Source organism: Tachypleus tridentatus, chromosome 3 (assembly GCF_004210375.1).
Source record: "Tachypleus tridentatus isolate NWPU-2018 chromosome 3, ASM421037v1, whole genome shotgun sequence".
Classification (NCBI taxonomy): Eukaryota; Metazoa; Arthropoda; class Merostomata; order Xiphosura; family Limulidae; genus Tachypleus; species Tachypleus tridentatus.
This window is the reverse complement of record NC_134827.1, coordinates 27,366,457-27,384,450: the sequence shown is the minus strand read 5'-3', so window position 1 is coordinate 27,384,450 and position 17,994 is coordinate 27,366,457. Positions and strand designations below refer to the sequence as shown.

Genomic DNA, 17,994 nt, shown 5'->3' with positions numbered 1-17,994 from the left:
GGAACTTCAGACCAAATATCTAAAAATGCTTAGGTCAGATGAAAGGTCATAACAAACCTTCACTTGGTAAGACCAAATAAGTACTAAAAATCATCTTAGTTAAACATTCACAATTACTTTACCACATCAAATAAAGGGCAAATACGAATAGGTCCCAGATGTGATGTAAATACACCACCTCAAGAATGCCTGGCACTATTTTCTTAAATAACTTATGTCAAATTGTATGAAGTCCTGAGACAAATTTCATCCAGCCTTATAATAACAACCTGATATGAACTGTTGTGGTGAGAAAGTAACAATTCATCTGCACTCCACACATCAGGCATGGACCTATCTAAATATTCATAAAACATCTTAGGATCATTGCTGGCTCAGTCAGTTAGCCAAAATATCTTATCATTGCAATGTTTCTTGCATGTACAACCTACATCCAGTTTCAAAATAACAACCTAAGAAAGGTTGAATCTGAATTCAGACCTTAACTTTATAAAGTATCATGGGACTATGCAGAAATATTAAAGCTTCAACCACATCCTTCCAGTTGTTGTCAACTGGTTGAGCTTTTAAACAGGAAATGAGATGCATCAGATGCCTGTCAGAAAAAGGACAAGAATCATAGATTAGCAGCAGGCAATCAGGACTAAAATTTCACTGCACTACCTTAACCCTTTCCCAACTAGTGGACACACTAGTCACTCAAAGTGCATGCAAACTTGTAAATCAACTTTCAAATATTTGTTTATTGAAAAGTTAGCAAAATTTTAAAATACTTATCTTAATTATTTCATAAATAACAAAAATTCTTAAAGCTTTCACTGTTTCATTTGTAGATGTAAATATTGCATTTGTAGACTTTCTTTGATTTACTTTTACAGACTACTGAACATTTATTTACTTCTGTCTATCAGATTTCAATATTTTTGGTTATTTCAGGTTTATTTCATCTTTCTTTACTTTCTGTTTTCCATCTTTGAACTTACTGGTTAAATCTATATTTATTGCATCACCAGGAAGAGCCATGATAACATTTACTGGGCTTCCACTCTGAAAAAGAGGTAGATACTAAAAGCCAATAATGATCAGAAAGAGAAAATGCTAAGCTTTTAAGCCAAATAATCTAAACTCCAAAAACACCGTGTGTAAATGACTTATGCATTTGAAAATAGTTATTTCGATGCAGTTGAGGAAACTAAAGCAATCTTAAAACATCCTCAAATGATTCCAAGCTACTTACAGCTTGGGAGTTTTTATAAAAATTACATAGTTTCAAATTATATTTTTATATTCATTATGTTATAAAGTTTTGTGTTATGTCCATTTAAAAACCATGGTAATATTCCACGACATCAAGAACAATGAGATTGAGTCGGTACATTAAGCTATGTCCTCCAACTTGCAAAATATTTGAACAGAAATTCTTTTTTCACTGATTATTAAGAACATTGTGTTTAAACATCACATAATGAACCACACCTCTTAGTCTGTGAAACTGTGATTATCAAATAAGCTGATCTAACCCAAAATACTTTTAGCAAAACATATTACAACACTTTATAATGATAACCTTAAAATGTAATGTCCGTGAGAAGTAGTAAATCTTTGTGTAGCAGGAAAACAATTCAAAATTAACAAAATAAAATATCAAATGAAACAGACTGGAGAACACCAAACAAATAAAAACTGACTGGACAAACAAAATTGGAACTTATGACTATTATTGAAAAACTGAAAATCTCAGGTAGAAGTAAGCATTTTTATTGCTATTGTTTCAAAATAGTTTAACGTTAGAATTTTTCACGACCTTAAAAAGTGATTCAGTAAAGGAAACATTAATGTTATCACTCAGAGACAAGAAAATTTGCACTAAGTTTCATGCAAGTTGGTTATGTATTTTCATTTGTATTAAGAAAATAACAGGAGGTATCAGTGACTCTTGCAAGTATGGTAAGAATTAGAACATTAATTGCTCAGACATCTCTCTAAAACAGGATCAGACATGTTTAACAGTGAATGCAAATTTTGGCTATTAAAGCTTACCTTTTCCAAAATACTTAAATCCATAGGATGCACAATATACTGATAATAATCTGGGAACTCCTGATGAGAAACTGGGTGCAAGAAAGGCTGCAACTATCAGAAATATACCAAAATAATTTGTCAAATCAGCTTCCTCAGGTTCCAGTGCTATTGATAAAACAATACAATTTTCATTCTACAACTTAAACATCCAAAGTAGAACAGACGTTAGTGATTGGATTATACAACATACACGAGTCTTACAGCTTTCTCTCACACTGAATAATGTACCAAACAAGAATTATTTCATTCCTCACATGTGGGAAAACTGCACTGGGCAAATCTATCTTGCAAAGAAGCAGAACTACTGGTACATTAAGTAATATAGAATGAAAAAATAAAAGCCACAGCTGAAAGAAAAAAGTCATTCATATTGATATAATCAACGTGATAAACAACAAAGAAAAAAATTAAATCTCCAAAGGAGATAATAAAACACAGAATGTAAAATCTGATCATTTTAAATGTAAAAAAAAAGAAAAAAAGTGAAGAACTGGACATAAACCATATAGTACCTATAACGGTAAAACAATGAAAAGGATTATGCCACAAACAATAATATAGTTAAATATACAGAAACAGATTCATGTGAACTGATGTACAGCCAAAATTCAAACAGCAATGAGATGTTTATGTACCAACATGATGTTTAAAGAAAGCAATGGGAAATTATATGAAATCTTCAAAAGAAAAAATATTCAGTGACTTGCAGTTTTTTTCTATGAGCAAAAATATGCAAGTTTAGAAAGAATAAACATTCCACCTGTAAATAAACTCCCACAGAAAAAAATAAATAAATGGGTCTAACAAGGTCAAATGCTACATGCAACACAAATTTCAAAGCAGAACTACTTATGAACACCAAATAGTACAAGAAACTGAAGACATCACAAAGACATCCTACCATTCCTCTACAAGCAGCAAACTTTGGTATACTTGTGGCTTCCATGCCAACAAAAAAGCAGGACTGACCAAAGCAGTGGTGTATGGCCTACCCCTTGTGAACTTCATGGTGAGGGAAAAGCTACAAAATGAACTGTGTAGCTTTAGGTGATATAAAGAAGCAACAACTAATTTAGATTTTTCTTAAATTAACATTATATATAAAGACACATACACTACATTTACCAGGAGTAAAAATACAACCTAATACAGTGAAAAATTAATGAATTAATATTAAACAAGAATTTTTGGGATTAATTTAACTTGCTTCCTTTTTAGGATTCTGCAAAACAAAATAACTGTAGCAATTATTAAAATAAACACTTACAGCAATACCCTTTATCCTCTGCACTACGTACTTCAACAAAACACAAAATTCTGAGATGGTCAGAAGGTTAAGAGCCAGAGAACGAGTGTCAGTTTCTTCTGCAACCATTATAGTACAACATTCTGGACAGACCCAGCTGTCCGACTGTTGTCGATTTGGGATACATTGTAAGTGGTATCCTCGAGCACACATTTGGCAATTAACAGAAATTTTGTCTCTATGACATACCCAACAGAATGCATCTTTTCCTGGCTCCTATAAAGTACATAAAATTTATTATTTGAATGAGAACAATACATCTGCGTTTGTTTGTTTTCAATGGTTTTATAAGATACCTAAAAATGGAAATTAAACATCTGAAAAGAAGATGTATCCATGTTAAAATTACTGTATGGACAAAACAAAATATATTTGAAGTACTTAATATATGGATAGTTCACGATGTGATAAAAATGTATAATGATTGTATGACATCAATTCGTCATATCGCCAAATGCTCCGTTAACACTATATAACTTTTACAGATTTGGAGTTTGTAGGCTGAGAGTATATATAACACAAATAAGTGTTCTAAAATTGTTTGAGAGGTAGCAAATAATCCATAAACTTATTTACTATTAACTACTACTAAAACATCTATGTAGATAAATTATTACATAGTTCTTGATAGTGTCATTAACACATTTTACAGATCATACTGCAAAAAAAAAAAAAAAAGACTTTAACTTAAGTCCATATTAATGCACCTACTGACTAAATTATATCAGTGAAGGTTATGTTACTCTACTTTTCTTCTTTACTGACAAAGTAAAAAAAATCAAGCTACACACTGCATCCTTTCACTAAAATAAACTAACTTCCATGTAACTGCAGTATATTTAGAATAACAGTAATTCAATGTTACATTATAATAAAGCAACCTCACATGATAATGTGGTTAAGTATTATACAACAATATATTAAACAATTCAGTGTTATAGAACAATAATTTAATACAACAAAATAAGTTTTACAACATTGTTATTTGGTATAACAACTTTGCTTCAATAATTTCAATACAATTAATTTAAAAATATTGAAGTGTACAATTAAAAGACCCGAAATATTCCAAAAAATGCTGAATTCTAGAAAACATGAATACCGATAACTACCTTAAGAACATTGTTTTTTTTTTCACCTTCTCCACTACTATTATTACTGGATTTACCTTGTTTAATAATGTATGTGGTTGAGCAGAAGTCTCCATATGAGCTTCATGTTTCTGTGACTGCAAGCTCGTATCTGGATCCAAACACAAGTTCATGCATTAAAATACAGAAAAATATATTTGAAAATTTAAATCACATTTCAAGTCCTTCAGCCTGATGTAATTAAACTGTATTTTTATATTCAAAAATTAATTATTATGATATATTAAATTACTCAACATATATTACAAAAAAAATAAGAACAAAATCTACCAAATGTGGCTACAAACGTGCTCCGATGTTTGCTCTTATCAATGAGTACACATTTTATTTTCGCTGAAGGCCTGTGAAGATAAATTTTATGAAACTGGAGGGAAAATATAGTAGAATTTTTAATATAAGCAAAGAAGTTTGTTGAATTTCACACAAAGCTACATGAAGGCTCTCTGTGCTCATTATCCTTAATTATGAAATGACAGATTAAAAGGGAAGGGAAGACAACTAGTTAACACCAACCATCACTAAGTCTTTGGCTAACACTTTACTAACAAATAGTGGTATAAGCTGTCACATCATAATGCCCGTACTGCTAACCCACATCCCACAGATTGCAAGTCAAGCACAACAAAATCAGAAAAGAAAACTGATACTGTATTTAATTCTTATAAAGGCAATGAATTGAAATTATTTTACTGTGACAAACTAAGAAATTTATCGTTTATTCACCATTTTATACACTCTACTCTGCCACGTGAATCTCAGAGCGCGCTTGTTAATAGTTCATCTTACGAGGAAAAAAACTTCTCACGTCAAAATATTTTATTTATTTAATATTACCATAATCAAAATGTTAATTCAACATTATAAACTTCCAACTCTTTACTAACTAAAGCAAAACAAACAGGTATTATATTGTGCATTATTTTCACAATGGACTCAACTCACTCAATAAGTCATTATTGCTTTAACCAGTTCAGAGAAGAAAGATGTGATATATTAAAAAAAATAAAAAGAGACAGGACTTCAAACATCTTCAAACAAACTAATAAAAATAAAACTAAAAATGCATGAAACTAACTTAAAGAAGAATTAAAATATTTCTGAAAAACTTTAAGACAATATAATAACCAACAAAATCTAACTGCAGCCAAAGACACAAGTCTGGAGACAAAACGTGTTAGAATACCAACCCATCCATGGAACTAACACTAGAAATATTTATTTGTCCAACTTTAAATTTCTTACCTATCACTAAGCGATGAATAGAATACATGTAAAAATTATATTTATAATTTTATGCTTTTTACTTAAATCAATAAAACTGGTGAGCATTTCATGATACTTTGTGATGACAAATTGCAAACTCTTTTTGTTAATCTGAAAATGACCCAAGAAGGTCAAAACATTCTGTACTATATTTTAATTAATATCCATAACAGATGTCTTGGTAAACATTTCATGATAATGTTATTTTCGTTATCACTGCCTATACAGTTCATTACAACAACTCCATATTTATTAATATTTGTGTGGCATGGCACATTCTCGATCAAAAGTGATGCTTTATTGTTAGCCACTGGAGTTCAGTTTGACATTATACATGGCTAAATCTCTTCCTTCTATTATATGTTACTTGGGATACTTTAATTTTAAAAGCTTTACTATGCCATGTAGTCTGTGAAGCTTTTTGCAAAGAAGAATCAGAAATCAGATTTACACTATATTTCTGGTTACAAACATAATAGAACCTCTAAGTATTTAGGGGTGGTTGTGATGGAATAACAGTTTTAATGTTGGCACTGAATCATAAACAAACCTTAGATCAGTTTCTGTACAGAAGAAAAGCCAGAAATTAATATTTATATAAAATAATCATAATTACACCTCACAAACAGGTGAAACAGCCATCTGTTTATTAAATTATAACATCTCTTATTCCACAATGTTTCTTCTGAAAATAACATGCACAAACAGTATGAAATAACAAAAATGAAAACCTTATCACAAAAAATAAATTATCACAACATTTGTATCTAGTTTTTCCATATTCACTAATTCAATCCAGGTATGTATGTATTGATAGTAATAGCTCCAGTGATAAGAACACCTGTAGAAAATATATTAAATTTTTTAAAAATAAGACTAGAGGGGTTAACATTTCATTGTTCAGATTATTGGTTAGGTATCTTTTGAAGAACTGTGTTCATTTTTGGGATCCTTTCCTTACAAAGGACATTGATTTGATGGAAATTGTTCAGAGAAGGGCTACTTGAATGATACCTGGGATTAAGAGGTTGTTGTATGAAAAAAAATGTTTAGTATTATATGAGATTTGATTGAGGTGTTCAATATTTTTAAGGGAATTTATAATATTGAAGCATTATCCTTTTTCAGATTAAATAGTGGGAATGGTAAAACAAAAGGACACATATAAATGTTGGCATAGTAGGAGCCACTTTCAATTAAGACAGTTCTAATTTTCTAAGATGGTGGTTGCAATAAATTTAATGAAAGGCTCAATAAATAATTAAATAATCAGGATTTGGTGATGGGACAGCCACAATGGGCCAGCAGGCCCTTTTTAGTGTCTCTTAATCTGTTCAGTGCCGTAGACAAGATAACTCGTCCAAGCCGATCGATAACACAGTGCCACGGACGAGTTAATTCATTCTCATTAATACCTAATTTCAACGCTAGATGTCAGCACCATACACGCATTTGACCTACTTACAAATTGTTTCACTTTCGATCCAAAATGGCGTCACGAAAAAAAGTTAAAATGAAGAAGCATTAGAGTTGTATTGTAGTGGCTGAAATACTTGACAGTCAACAGGTTAAATGTTACAACATTTAATCATAACTGACAAAAATAAAATTTGCATAATACTATTAGTTGTATAAAATATAAATAGATATAATTATTTTCATATTTTCAAACTAAATGTTTGTTTGTTTTTGGTGATGGTCTAAATATCAAAAGTATTTACAGTAAGCAAGATATTACTTTGAACTAGAACTTACTCTTTGTCTCGTATCTTGGGAGCTTAACATTCCCAGCTGATGCCATTGATAAAAATGCTTTAGTCTTGGCCTCAAAATCAGGATTTTCTGAAAGGAAAAAACATTTGATAGAAATATTGAAAACAGATGTTACTTATAACAGCTGGTATCCTAGATATAACAATTATCTACATGATTGGAGAATTCTTTTACCATAATATTACAAACAAATAACAATGAAGCAGATTTGTAACAACTTTAATTGGATTACTCATTATGACATTATAATGTGACTCACATTTATAAGAACATAAATATTACTGGGAAATAGGTGCACAATAAGAGCAACCAAACTAATCCTTAAAAATTACAAGTAAATTAATGTACTGAGAAAATTGATCCCAATAAAGTTTTTTTTACAATTTTCAACCAATTACTACCTTTACATCGGTCAATGTGATATATTTTGAGTAAATATTGTAAAATCATGGAATGTCATATAAAATTATGTGATACACCTGTAATTAACCATTATTAATATTTTTTGTTAATGTTTCTGCCACTGAAGTTATTTAACTGAGAAAAACCTATTTTATGAATCACAAAAATAAATTATATTTTCTGCACTTTGGTTATTTAATTATGAAAATTTACACTGCGTTAAGACTTTTAAAACTTCCAAATTATTCCTATTACTTATCATCATAATAATTAATCTTCTTTTCTGAACTTTATAGCAAAATAACATGAAAATAAGAAAAATGCACCAAGCAACTCAAAATAATTTTAAAATGGCTAGGTACACTTAAGAGTATCAACACCTCACATCAAAAATCTTAACACTCCTACAAAAAGACGTTTCTAGTCTTGATTTCTCCAAGCTCATTCCCCTGGCTGTGGTTTCGCTAGATAGTAGATAGGGACAGTGGGAATCTCGTTAATCCATTCATTAATGGATTTAAATGGCAACTTCATTTAAATACAAAATTATTAGCCTGATATTAATAACCTTTCAAGTTGCTCTGGGGCCTATTAGGCCCCACTTTTCGTAGGAGTGTTAAACTAATACTCCTTTAATATATTCTATTTAAATGTCCATTTACATTTTTTATAACAGATTATGGCATTTATTCATAAATTTTTACCTACTTAAAACGGCTTAGTAATAAAAAACGTACTCTCATCCTCAAGACTAGCTCTACATTTAACGTAGACATTTCTTTGGACGGTTGTTCAGAAACATAAGATGAATGATCTGTTCTAAGTTTGTTTATATTCTTATAAAAGGAAGAATTTTCATAAAAGCAAGTATGAATTACCTTTCTAAGGTTCATGACTAATATTACATGATATGTATTGATGGATATTATTTATGGAAATTTTACCACTAAATATATAGTATTGTATAAAATACAGAACCATATCTGATACTAATTATTTATGACATGTTTATATTTATGAGTGAAGACTACTTCAAGAACTAAATTCATTTAAACAACAAAAAATGTTTCAGGTCACAGAAACACACTTTGGAACCTAAGATCCCTTAAATTCTATGATTTTTGCTGAGCAAATAGTCATTTTGGTTAAAATCTTGTAAAAACAAAACTTCATGAAATTTCTATCGCTGAAAAATTAAAAAAAATTAGTTTGTTATCAGTGGATTCACAGTAAAATGAAGTCTGAAAAAACATTATACCCTGATTTTATTGAGTTTTTTTTTCATAAGATTATTTTACATAAATTCCTAAACAACTCTAATAGTGTCAAGATCTATCACATGAAAATGATTGAAAGCAAAGAAAATTTGCAACAGGTTTTTTTTTAAAACAAGTGTATAAAAAAATACATACTATTTATATGATAGTTGCACTACAATTAAAATTGAAGGTTTACTGTAAGAACCACCTTGCAACTGTACAAAAAAACAACAAAAAGATTATTAACTAGTTTTGCTTCAAAAGTTAACTGAAAAAAGAAATATATTTAAGAACAGTAATCCTTACTTGATTTATATACATAAATATTTGAATTTCATTAAATATTATGTTAATCAGCAGTGAATAATACAGTCAATATTCTACCTAGCATTTACAGTTTTTAACAGAAAATTGCAGATAGCCTTAAAACACTATCCTCATTTGATGTATGTTTTAAACTAGATATAAATGGATCTTTATGAAACACATTATCCCACATGTTGGAACACCAAATGTAGAAGTACCATTCCATTACCTTCCTCTGTTCTAATGGTTTGTAAAAAAAACCAAATAACAAATGCAACCAAATCAGTTTTGTTTTTAATACATACATGGAAAGAATTTTAACTCTCATGTAGTTTATATTGTACATACAAATAATTACTGTATACACGATGAAGTTCAATAATAAGACCTTGGATCATAACTTGCCTTTAAACCTTGTTGCCATTTGTATTCCTCTGTTGTTTTTCTGCCTAAAACAATCATTATAAAAAATGTGGGTTTTATAAAATACACATCAGTAGTTTTAATGTTTATAACAACTTTTACCAAGAGATGGAAAAGCTCATATTTATAAAAAGTGGATATAACAATAACTAGAATAAGGAATAGATATATTCTACTAAAACTCGTGTTCAGGAATTGACTGCTAACAAGACAAAAGACGTGTATATAGAATTGGACTGTAGGATCCATAAGCCAGAAGTGAAACCTAATATCCTAAAGGCAGTTTTCATTAATTTTGATCTAGTAAATAAACAAATATGATGTTTCCGTTAGAGTATATTCTAAAAAAGGTAAAAATGTATGTATGATTATGCAGGTTTACAAGTCCCAACCTTTACTGTAGCTTCTAAAGACAATGTTGCAGACATGTGTAGAATTACTTTATGGAAAGTCCCTCTTTTTAATAACTATTTATTGTGTTAGAATTTAATATTCCTTTTTAATTGTAATAAAAAAAATTGCAAAGATATATTTTGAAAGCCTTTATGAATTCTAATTCATTTTAATAGACTGTAATTAATTTGTCATACATAAAAATTTGTTAAGTAAATTAATACTTCAAATAAGACAATTCTGAAGAAATATTATTTATTCATTCACCGGGTTTCCTGAAATTAAACTCACCATAGCATTTCCACATGGTCCAAGTCTATACGAGTACAAAAAAGGACTAGCTCTACATTTAACATGGACATTACTTTGGATGGTTGTTCAGAAACATTGATGGGCTGAAGTATCTGTTCTAAGCTTGTTTATATTCTTATAAAAGGAAGAATGTTCATGAACGCAAATATTAATTAACTTGCAAGGTTTTGTATATCATATAACAGATAAGACATAATTTATACATTACTATACAATATACATTTTTCTTCACTCCTATTCATAAGTTTTGTTTTTATAATTATGTCAAAAGATATTGATGTTATTGAAAAATAAAATAAAAGACCTATTTTTCTAAATAAAGACAATGCTATTGGCCTAATTTGTCATCAGGCTAAAGTTGTGTTGCAAACAGAATTTTAAGAGGTTGAAGGAAATATATACAATTAACAACAGTACTAAAAACTGCAGTTCTACTTCTACATAAAATATATTTTGTAAATATTTAATCTTTAATTGTCATTTTATTATAGAAGAGTTAAATATTATTTGACAGAAAAGTAGTGGGAAATGCTGTAAATCCAGCTAAAACTAACAGTAAAACTTATAAAAATGACCTTAGAAATTAATGAAAAACGCATGTTCAAAGTATAAACTATTACTCTTATAATGAGATTTTATTCTTAAATTTGGTTTGATACTAACAGTGATACATCAGTAAAGCAAAACTAAGTCGGTAATTAAATTGTCTGTAATAATGAGTAGATGTTACAGTAATAGACTTTCCATCATGTAGTACAGTCTTGCAAGCCTTACAGATTATGCTCTTTTATTTAACAAATATACTAGTTTTGCGATAACTGTTATCGTAACGATTTCAATTTTGACTGTCTTGTTGTTTAATGTTAATCCTTAAGCCTACTCCTTGCATAACTTCAGAATTCATTAAAATCTTACTTACTTTGCTAACGTTAACAACTTAAAAAAATAAAAGATAATGTGAGATTTATCTAGAAATGGTTTAATGTACTTACATGTTATCTTTAAGCAATGTGCAAGTGCTCAGACGTTCCCTGATAAGGACTTCCACACATTTGAATCTACAAACATATAACGTTTGTTAAGAGCGTGCATTTTGTACGCCCTTATGCCTCATATCAAATAGATACATAATTAATTTTTTGTTGTTCAGTGTTATTATTTACAACAGCGAAAGCCTAACAGTATCAATTATTACGAAAGAAACAGCAGCGTCCTAAATGATAATTAACGAAAGTGAAACATATGTGAGAAATAAAATATTATGAAATACAAATCAAAGCGCTTTTTTTTCTCTTGTTCTCCTTTCCTAATTGAAGAAATTAATACATGTCACAAATCATAGAAAACGTATATTCTGGTTATTAAACGCAGACCACAAGATCTAACATGACAAAAAAAAAAAAATGAGGCCTTAAGAAATATCAAACAAAAAAAAACATGTTCTTTGCTAATTACAAAAGGATTCGATCGACAATTAATCCTACCTACTTTACTAAAAGTGAGACTTTTTTTTTCTAAACATATGAAGATATAGCAATTAAAATGAAAATACAATATTATCAGTCAAAAACCAATATACTTCACAGAAAAGCGTACAATAAAAATGAAAATATAATATTATCAGTCAAAAACCAATATACTTCACAGAAAAGCGTACGATAAAAATATGTCGTTGTGATATTAAAAACATTTAGAATCAAAACGATCATAACCTTTTTCTATCAATATGTTCAAACATTTTCAGTAAGTTATCGGTATGTTGCCTTTTTCAATATTTTTCCACATCAACATTTATCATGGCTTATTTGGTTAATTGGCTGCATAAAACTGATAGGTAAGAACGTTTAAATGATATAACTTGTGGGATAATTTATAAAGGAGCTTTATTATATATTTCCATAACTGTAAATAAAATGACAACCCACCCATGTCTACAGGATATTCTCATTGTTGAAATTTAGGTCTTATAGAGCAAGGAGGGTCAGGTTGACTTGAACCTCTTCCTCCTTGTCTCGGAATGTAATTTGCTCCTTTTGAATATTTCGCATAACTACACGAGGATTATCTGCGTAAGCCGTCCCTAATTTACCAGTGTAAGACCATAGGGAAGGTAGCTAATCACCAACATCTACTGCCAACTCTTTTACCAACTAATAGTGTGATTGATTGCATATTATAACACACCCACGGCTGAAAGGAAAGCATGTTTGGTGTGATGGGAATTCGAACTCGCGCCCCTCATTTAACATATTAAGCGCCCTAATCACCAAGCCATACTCGGCCCTCCAGAATGTAACTTTAGTAGCTCAATATTTTCAGTGGCGTATTTCGAAAGGGACTAGAGTGGGCTCAGTCCCAGGACCCATGGTTTTAAGTTTTATAATTTTATTCTACGTAAAATTACATGAAACGTAAGGCCCATACAAACTTAAATCCGCCATTGAAATTTTTGTTATTGCAACTTCGTTAGGAGGTAATGATATCCTCCGAGTTCTCTAATCCAGTTAAATCTAAATTGAAAGACCGTCAGTCATTAATCGAATATTGATACACCTGTTTAGAATTTTGTTTGTTTTTGTTGTTGTTAATTTCGCGCAAAACTACTCAAGGGCTATCTGCAGTAGCTGTTCTTAATTTAGCAGTGTAAGACTATCAAGAAGGCATCTAGTCATCACCACCCACCCCCAACTCTTGAGCTACTCTTTTACCAACGAATAATGCCCCCACGGCTGAAAGGGCGAGCATTTTTGTTACGACGGGGATTCGAATCCGCATCCCTCAGATTACAAGTCGAACGCCTAAACCCATTTGGCCTTCCTGTTTAGGAAGTACATATTATGTAAAAATAATATTAAACATATTAGAATTTATATTGCTAAGACAAACCAAAGCAACAACGCTAAACAAATAAAATTTGTGAGCCAATACATACATTATTAATATCGTTGGATTTAGAATCTAATACGTTACATATCTGAAACATGTATTCATTTTTGTATTGGTAAGTATTCTACCATTATATTATATCAATATATACATAAAACAATGTATGAACATATATTTCAATCTTTATAACTTTGTATAAAAACTGAGTCAAACAAAGTTCAACATATTAAAATGTTATTAAAGTCTCTGCACTAAAGGCCAACCTTTGTACTTGTTCAAGTTAGGTTTTATTTTTCTTGATAAATTTTTATTTGGATATTATGACATTTTGATAAGATCTTGAAACTCGATAAAATGTTATCTGCTTGTAATAACCCATATTCTTTTCCATTATTATATGCTATAGCATTATTAGTATTAAGGTTTTGAATGTCACACACGTGTTCAGGTATTATATCATGTACGGGTTGCTAAGTTTTCCTTCGTACGTACTACAGCATCTGTCACGCATTACTTCAAAAATGTTTCTGCTTAGATATCTATCATGTAGTCCATCTTTAGTTGTTTTACAGTTATTTTTCGTACATCGCGTTTCTTTTTTGTATGCTGAATTTGTCATCATTACCGATTTGAGGAAGATGTCTGTTTTTTTTTGTGCTTGACAATATAAATTCAAGAATATTTGATATTATTTTAATATAATATGTAATTTGTAAATACTTGTATCAATATTTGATTTGGGCCTGGCATGGCCTAGCGCGTTAAGGCGTGCGCTTCGTAATCTGAGGGTTGCGGGTTTGCGCCCGAGTCGCGCCAAACATGCTCGCCCTCCCAGCCGTGGGGGCGTTATAATGTGACGGTCAATCCCACTTTTCGTTGGTAAAAGAGTAGCCCAAGAGTTGGCGGTGGGTGGTGATGACTAGCTGCCTTCCCTCTAGTCTTACACTGCTAAAATAGGGACGGCTAGCACAGATAGCCCTCGAGTAGTTTTGTGCGAAATTCCAAAGAAAACAAAAACAAAAGAAAATATTTGATTTACGAATAACGGTGTTCCAATGTAGAATTAACTGGATTAGGGAGCTTATAGGATATGTATTCATATAGAATATGGTTCAATGTATTCATCTGGCATCCAGATACTGGCAAGTCTAGATGGATGATAAGAGAACACTTAAAATTGTTAACAGATATAAGGCTGAATGTGAATAAATCAAATTCAGCCGATATAAAAGAGTCTGGTATAAGTAGCTCACTAAGAAACAAAGAAGACTCATTATTTACAAAATAAAAACAGAAAGTAGTGAACAGTCTTTATTAATGCCCAGTCGCTTTTCGCTCATGAAAACACTTGATCAAGAAGAAGTACTATCCTGTATGTTCACCAGGGAGATTCTTCAAGAACAAATTACACTGAAGAGTTGACTTTGCTTAGAACTATGTTCACGTTCAGGCTCTGCCAGAGATTTCTAAGTGTCATATTTCCAAAGATTGGAAATAGACTCATTATCAGAAATAAATAAAAAAACGAACAAGCGAGAGAGAAAGCATAGCTTTGTATATCTTTATCTTTGTATATGACCAGAACAAATGCACTAGTTCTGACAGTAAGTAACTAGCTAAGGATGTAGTCAAAGAAGTTATTATTGAAAACTAACTTATATATACGTACCTTGATAAATTTGGTTTTTAAAGTAATGAAAGTCCGACAATCATAATACTTACTTAAGGTGTACGTAACGAAATATAATAGATTGTTCGAATAAAATAAATAAAAGGTAATTTAAATTTTGTAGTTGTTATATACTATTAAGCACAAAGCAACACAAAGAACTATCTGTGTTTTGTCCACCACGGGTAACGAAACTCAGTTTCTAGTAATGTAAGTCCGAAACACACCAATGTGCCACTAGGGAACAAATATATTATCTCTTTGTTTTGTTTATTTGTTTTTGCTCATCATAAAGGTACACAATGAGCTATTTATGCTGTGTCCACCACAAGTACCGAAACGGGGTTTTTTGTGTTATAAATATTTTGACTTACCACTGAGTTATTGGGGGTAGCATTACCATACTGGCAAAATCTAATGCTTTTTAATTTTTGATATATTTACATATGTTTCTTATTTATTATAATGAGCATTATTTTAATAGCATATTCAAGTATCAAAATGGCCTAAAAGAACTTTTCATTATTATTGATTGTTTAGTTTCCTCTGTGTCGTTGCAGCAACGTGTGGTTCAGAGTTACTAACATTGTCATGTTATTGTCCCTTCTCTCAGTTACATTTTTAATAGATGACGTTCTCTGCTCACAAGGATATTTCAGTGCTATATATCAAGCCTGGGTTAGACGAATTGAAAGTAAAATGTTCCTTGCTGATCGATTTTTGTTTGTTTTGAAATTCGCGCCAAGTTACACGAGAACTAACTGCGCTAGCAGTCCCTAATTTTGCAGTGTAAACTAGAGGGAAGGCAACTAGCTATCACCACCCACCGCCAACTCGTGAGCTACTTTTTTACCAACGAATAGTGAGATTGACTATAACATAATAACGCTCCCACGACTGAAAGGAGGAGTATGTTTGGTGTGACGGGAATTCAAACCCGCGACCCTTAGATTACGAGTCGAGTGCCTTATTCACCTGGCCATTCTGGGTCTGATCGATTTTAACATCAATTGAAATTAATAGCTAAATAATGCTATTAGAGAACAAAATTCACATGGTTATATTGTCCACTGGACAAAGAAAGGGAGTCAGTGTTCGGAATTTAGGCACATTTTTATTTTATCAATGTCTTCCCTAGTAAAGACCTGTTTTCTATTACAAAACATTCGTGTTTGATGTTGTAGTTTCCAACCTCAATAGAAGAAAAAAATCAACTCTAAACACGAGCTAAGAAAGAGAAAAAACTGTCTGCAGTCATCTTTGGAAATATACTCTTGATTTTCTTTTCATTCTTTGAATTAAGATTCTTCTTGTTTATATGAAATTTTCTGCTTGTTTATTCACATGCTATAACCACTTCGTAAAATTATGTCAATCATAAGAGTTCTTGTAAACTTCATGGAGAAACGGTGTAATTATTGCGGAAAACTTGTTTGTTTGTTTTTGAATTTCGCGCAAAGCCACTCGAGGGCTATTTGCACTATCCGTCACTAATTTCGCAGTGTAAGACTAGAGGGAAGGCAGCTTGTCATCACCATCTACCGCCAACTTTTGAGCTACTCTTTTACCAACGAATAGCTGGATTGACTGTAACATTATAATGCCTCCACGGCTGGGAGGGCGAGCATGTTTGGTGCGACTGGGATTTAAATCCGCGACCCTCGGATTACCAGTCGAACGCCTTAACACACTTAGCCATGCCGGGCACGGAAAACTGTATGTATTTCTTGTCAAAAATCAGTTATTAACTGAAAATAAACACCAATAGTATTTTATGTTTTAAATAATTGTTCAGCTGTTTCAATTATTATTTATGATCATTATCAATTAACACAAGCCATTAAAAGGCGTTAAAATCTGTTATTGTAATCATTGCGCTAAGAAAGGAAGAAACGCAGTTTATGCAGTTGTCTGTCAAATGTTACTTGAAGATTGCTATTATTGATAAATACATTTAATAAAAAAAGTGTTTTACTCAGTCTCTTATATATTTCTTTTACTTCTTTTCTGATTATTAAAACATGCGATATTAAAATATTGACGGAACCAAAAAAGTAGAAAAACAAAACAAATAAAAACCTGTAGATAAATCGTTTGATATGATCAAATAGTTCGTGTTTACGGTGGATGTTTTTACGATAACAATCGTGTTGCAAAACGAATTGGCCAGGTGATGAGGGGGAGTAGATGTGCGGTTACGTTAAGTATATTGGTATTGTGAGAAAGTACTTGTACTTTGTGTAGACAATGAATACGTAGGTGAGTTTTGCGAAAATTTGTATCTTTTATGAATGTTGTTATAACGGATAGACAAAGTGAAACTTCTGCTGTAGTTTATTTTAATTAAAATATTAATTACGTGACAAGACTAAGAGTAGTTGGTGAAAATAAAGCTTGTTCACTTGTGGAGTTGTGTCAGTTTTAATTTTTTATTATGTTACTATGTATTGGGTTGAGGAATAATTCGTGAGCGTTTTTTCAAGTTAACAAAATATATTCATAAATGAAACGCTTTCGCAAAATATTTCATGTCATTTGGTAGATAAATTTTTGCTCTAATAGATGGTGTGTTTGATTTTCATATGTTTTTAATTTTTGCTTTAATTTTCAGCTCATTAAATGGAATGTCAAGTGGACAAAATCGAGCATTTTCGACACCATCTGCTTTTCGCATTTAATTTCTTGTAATTTCGTTTAAAACAATGCATACTATATACCTAGGTATTACATGAAATAAAGTATCATAATAAATATTTTGGGTGTAATGTG

At 30.9% G+C, this 17,994-nt stretch overlaps 2 protein-coding genes across 19 annotated transcripts in view; one reads left to right on the top strand and one right to left on the bottom strand.

The window, feature by feature from the left end:
• Positions 1-12,030, bottom strand: part of LOC143246594 (uncharacterized) — a 41,654-nt gene extending 29,624 nt beyond the window's left edge. The window contains exons 1-6 of one of the 2 annotated variants that reach the window (XM_076493587.1): positions 11,663-12,030; positions 9,948-9,991; positions 7,558-7,644; positions 4,557-4,630; positions 3,350-3,604; positions 2,041-2,133 (exon numbers count right to left, since the gene is read on the bottom strand). In XM_076493587.1, coding sequence (XP_076349702.1) covers positions 2,041-2,133; positions 3,350-3,604; positions 4,557-4,630; positions 7,558-7,644; positions 9,948-9,991; positions 11,663-11,664 — 555 coding nt within the window. In that variant the 5' untranslated portion in view covers positions 11,665-12,030. The remainder of the gene's footprint in view (positions 1-2,040; positions 2,134-3,349; positions 3,605-4,556; positions 4,631-7,557; positions 7,645-9,947; positions 9,992-11,662) is intronic. The other variant, XM_076493588.1, reaches the window with a different exon arrangement.
• Positions 12,031-16,703: 4,673 nt separating this feature from the next.
• Positions 16,704-17,994, top strand: part of LOC143246592 (oxidation resistance protein 1-like) — a 47,430-nt gene continuing 46,139 nt past the window's right edge. For 7 of the 17 annotated variants that reach the window (XM_076493584.1, XM_076493575.1, XM_076493571.1 and 4 more), the window contains exon 1: positions 17,345-17,484. The gene's annotated coding sequence lies outside the window, so the exon portion shown is untranslated. Of the gene's footprint in view, positions 16,942-17,344; positions 17,485-17,994 lie in introns of those variants that run through there. The other 10 variants (XM_076493572.1, XM_076493582.1, XM_076493566.1 and 7 more) reach the window with 8 other exon arrangements.